Source organism: Apis dorsata, unplaced genomic scaffold (assembly GCF_000469605.1).
Source record: "Apis dorsata unplaced genomic scaffold, Apis dorsata 1.3 scaffold_924, whole genome shotgun sequence".
Classification (NCBI taxonomy): domain Eukaryota; kingdom Metazoa; phylum Arthropoda; class Insecta; order Hymenoptera; family Apidae; genus Apis; species Apis dorsata.
The window spans coordinates 28,512-33,301 of NW_006264035.1; the positions used below are offsets into that span (position 1 = coordinate 28,512).

The window sequence follows — 4,790 nt, forward strand, 5'->3', positions numbered from 1 at the left end:
TTAAATAATTAAATAATTAAATAGTTTTATTTATTATATTTGAAATTATATTTTTTCAATTAATTTTGTTTTTTTTATAATTAATATATTAATAATAAGTAATATATTTTCTTATAAATAAATTTAAGAATTTATTTTATGTATTTTTCAATGCATTTTATTTGAATTAATGTAAAATATAATTAATATGTGATGATATTATAATTAATGTAAATAAATTTGTGTAATGATGAAATCCATTACATTCTTTTAAGTTTCATGAAATACGTGGAAATTTCCACGATTAATTATATTTATTTTTACAAATCTCGATATAAAAATATTTTTATTATTATTATTATTATTAATAAAAACTATGCAGATATATATTTTATAATATTTGTTTATAATTGTTGTTTTTTTTAACATATTTTGCATATACATAATATTTTTATAAAAGTAATTCCTCATAAAGAAAAATCATATTGAAATACAATTTAACAAATACAATTTGTACAATCTACTTAACAAATGTTAAAGTTTTAAATTTAACAACGAAGTGTAATACTTTGATTATGAAAGAAGAATGTGCAGAAAAACGTGATAATTTCTCACGTACATGTGCATAATTCTTATTACCTTTAGCAAAGTTCTATACATATAATGGAATGAATAATGATTAGTAAAGATTGAAGAAAACTTACACTCGTCTACACTGTCCGTCAAGCCTTGTTGCCAGTCCAAAGTCTCCGATCTTGACGATCATGCGGTCCGATAGGAACATGTTACCTGGCTTCAAATCCCGATGGACAACTTTCTGAGAGTGAATATATGCAACACCAGTTACCATTTGTTTCATGTAATATCGTGCTTCCGGCTCCGTGACTTTGCCACGGTACTTCAGCACGTGCATCAAACTCTGTCAAATAAAAGTGATACAACTTGAATTGGAAAGCATTAATGCAAAATAGATCGTGCAATGTATACAATGATATCTATGATATTTATTTCTTTGAATGTTTGGTCGTATTGAGCATTTGATTTAATATATTTTATTATGTATTTATAAATTTTGTTACAATTTGTGATATTTTATTTACAAATTTTATGATATATAATATGTAATGTATATTATAATTTATTTTACATTATTATATATGTATATAATATATAATTATAATATATAAGTATGTAATTTTATTAAGATATTATGTAAAAATATATTATAAATACTTTTAATAATATAAGTTTATTTTTTTTATATTTTTTGTTTGTGATATTTAATGTTGAAAAAAATATTGAAAAATTTAATAAAAAATAAATATTATTAATTAATTATATTAATAATTTTTCTTTGTTAAATTTTTTAAAATCAGAATATTATTTCAATTTTAAGTTTTAACTGTTTTATTTAATATTTTATTAATTCATTTAATTTTGATATATATGATATGAGTGTTAATATATTCAATGGAATTTAGTAAAACTTTATTACTAACACATTCAAGATCAAAAATCGAAAGTTCTTGGTGGTGGATATTGATTTTTGATAAATATAAAAAATAATTGTAAAACAAGAAAAAATGCAATGAAATTTAAAAAAAACTATGAAATAAGTATCATTAACGATGATATTTATACTAACACATAACTAAAAGAAAATATAAAAGAATATGTAAAAAACTCTTTTTCACTTTTCATATTTTCTAGAAAAATTTATGATGCGTCAATTGCCATAAAATAAGAAATCCCTATGACGCATATGTTGCGTCACTGATGTCAAATATGTTATATATGTTGAGTTATAAGTTATAAATAATTTAAATTTTTATTATTTTTTTTTCCTTCTTTCTTTCTTTCTTTCTTTTTTCTTTCTTCCTTTCTTTTCTTCTTCGATTCGTAAAATATTTAAGTTTCAAAATCAAGTATTATATAATTGAAGAAAATAATTACGAATGAATATAGTATTAATATTAAATATAAAAAAAAAATTTTAATTGATCTATGATGATTATTATTATAATTATAGTAAATAAAAATGATGAAACTGTATTTTATAAAAATATGGTTAATTAGAAATACATATATGAAATTGATTCTAATCAACAATTCGAGAAACAAAAAAGACAAAATATATGATTTTATGTTTAATGATGCATAGAAGGTATAAATTTATTTAAAAGGTAACTTCAAAAAAAGAAGAAGATTCTCTTCTTAGAGATAACTTTAAGAATTTATAGCGCATCGCTACTTTGTTTGGAAGAAAATGTCCTTCCATTTAAGGATAATTGTTATTTTAAGATTCGCAAATGTTATTTTATCATTTTTGGAAAAAAATAATGATAATTTATTATAATCTTGAAAGACAAGAAGAAAAACAAATTTGAAATTTAATAAATTTTATTATTAACACGAAAATCAAATATCGAAATACTATATATAATGTGCTAAAAAATGATGGAAATGTAAAATGTAAATTTGCTAAAGATCCTGCATATATTATTAATTTTTATTTATTTGTATAATTATAAATATGACAATAATATTATGCTGACTTATATGAATATAATAAATATATGAATCAATGTTCAATTTTTCAAGTTACTTTAACAACAAATCCGTAACATTTTTATCGCTAAATTGTTTCTGAGTGGATGACGAAGTGATTGTTAGTAACAGTTAATAACAAATATATAAATACAATGATTGTTAGTTAATAATTTTAGAAACTAAGAATAATCGAATGATGACGAACCAGCATTCTAACGGTAAAAACAAGTGAATGATTAGTCATGGAGAGTGCAAGTACTCGTTCTCTTTTCTATTCACGCAAAAATGCGGTGTCCATAATTTCATCCAATGCATATCAACGATTTACGTTAAGATGTGAAATATGTTACTACTGTCGACAAAAAATTCATGGAATGTTTTTTGTTTCTCAAACTGAAAATATTGCAGCTATTTCTATCTGATTTATCATTCTTTTGCAACGACAATTTTAATGAATGGTTATTTCTAATCCACACACAATGAAAAAGGATGTTACAATTTTTTAAAAAAGTATTTTAAAAATATATTATATATGATATTATAATTTCAATGATTTCCAAAATAATTTTTTAATTTTAATTTTTAAGTTTTAATGTAATATTTTCAGATTAATTTTAATGCAAAATTGAAAAATTGAAAAATCATATCATATTTATTCTTACGTTATTTTGAAACACTAGAGAATACCTTAAAGAAGTAAAGCAGGATTACTATAATTCTTTTCTAAAAAGTTTTTTCTAAAAATTAACTTGAAATATTTAAAAATAAATTAATTGTAGAACTAATATTAAATAATTTTATTAAATAATTCTTCACGAAATATTCAAAACTCAAATTATTTAACTTTGGTTAAAAATTAATAATATTCTTTCATATTTTTCTGCAACTTAAATAATTTTTTTTTAATGACAGAAGAACACGATTATATAAAAAATAAACGTGTTAATAGAATAAAGATTTTTCTAAAATTTTCAAAAGAAGAAAATAATTTTGAATGAAAATAGAAGCTCGAAGAAAAAAGCGATTAATCTCTCTTAAAAGCAGATCATAAATTCTTACAACCTCTTGAACATAATTTGAAAATATTCAATGAATCTGGTGGTAATCTCTCCGAGCAAATTCTTTGGAAAAGCGAGACTTTATCCAATAGGTAAGCGAACTCCTCTCATCCTTCGAATACAACGGAGTTTAACTCGAAAGGAGAAGGTTAGGAAATTCTTGCGAATATATAGAGGGAATGCGTAGAAAACTGTGCGAGCAGGTAGGTACGAGACACACGATACCTTTCGAGGACAGGCTTCCAGAAGCATGTATACGTTAATATTATCCTCGAAGTAGTGATGCAGCTGGACAACATTCACGTGATTCAGTTCTTTGTGAATCATAATCTCACGTGCGATCTATAAGAAATACATAAGTCATTATTACACCGAATAATTTTCTGTCCACCTGAAAAATTTCAAACAATTATTTTCTATAATGCTGCGATTTAGCTGTTTTAAAATGGGAAATATTTCTAATCATTCGTTCGCTCTATTTTTTTCTTAATTCTAGAAAGAAAGAGCTAAAAACTGTTACGCAATTATAAGTGAGAAGTTGAGACCATTATATATAAGTATAGTTGTATATATTCATATACATATATTAGAATTAAAATTGCATGATTATTTTCTATGAACAAATAATTTGTCTGTTTAATTTTATATGTAAATTTTCTTAAAATTTTTGGTATATAAAAGACTTGAAATTTTACTTTTTGGCTCAATTTTTTTGGCTTTTTAATTTTTTGTTTTATTGCATTATCAAGTATAATATTTTTTTCTTTTTTTTTTTTTATATGATGAATTTATTGATGTGTTAAATATATAAAGTAATATTCATTTATGATTTTATTGGAAAAAAGTAAAATAATCATTTTCTGTGATTCAAATTTAGTTCAAATTTTTTCATTTATTTATTTTTATACATATTGTAAGAAATATTATTATTTGTTGAAAACTAAAATTGAATTATTGTTTAAAATTACTGAATAAAAATTGATAAAATAAAAATAATAATTTTTAAATGATTTGCATCTTCAAAAATTTTTTGATTCAAATTTAGATCTTAATTTAAATATTTTATAATTATCTTATTTATAAGATAATTTTTGTTCACTATTAAGTTAATGATAATAAAGAACTTCATTTTTATATATTTATATTTTAGTTCTAAAAATATTTAAATATATAAATAATTTAAAGATAAATAATTTTATGTAA

At 21.4% G+C, this 4,790-nt stretch overlaps 1 protein-coding gene across 2 annotated transcripts in view; it reads right to left on the reverse strand.

The window, feature by feature from the left end:
• The window catches only part of LOC102675423 (serine/threonine-protein kinase PLK3-like), a 19,678-nt gene that overhangs the window by 12,294 nt on the left and 2,594 nt on the right, over positions 1-4,790 (reverse strand). For both annotated transcript variants that reach the window (XM_006623619.2, XM_006623620.2), the window contains exons 2-3: positions 3,813-3,929; positions 684-898 (exon numbers count right to left, since the gene is read on the reverse strand). In XM_006623619.2, the coding sequence (XP_006623682.1) occupies positions 684-898; positions 3,813-3,929 (332 nt within the window). The remainder of the gene's footprint in view (positions 1-683; positions 899-3,812; positions 3,930-4,790) is intronic.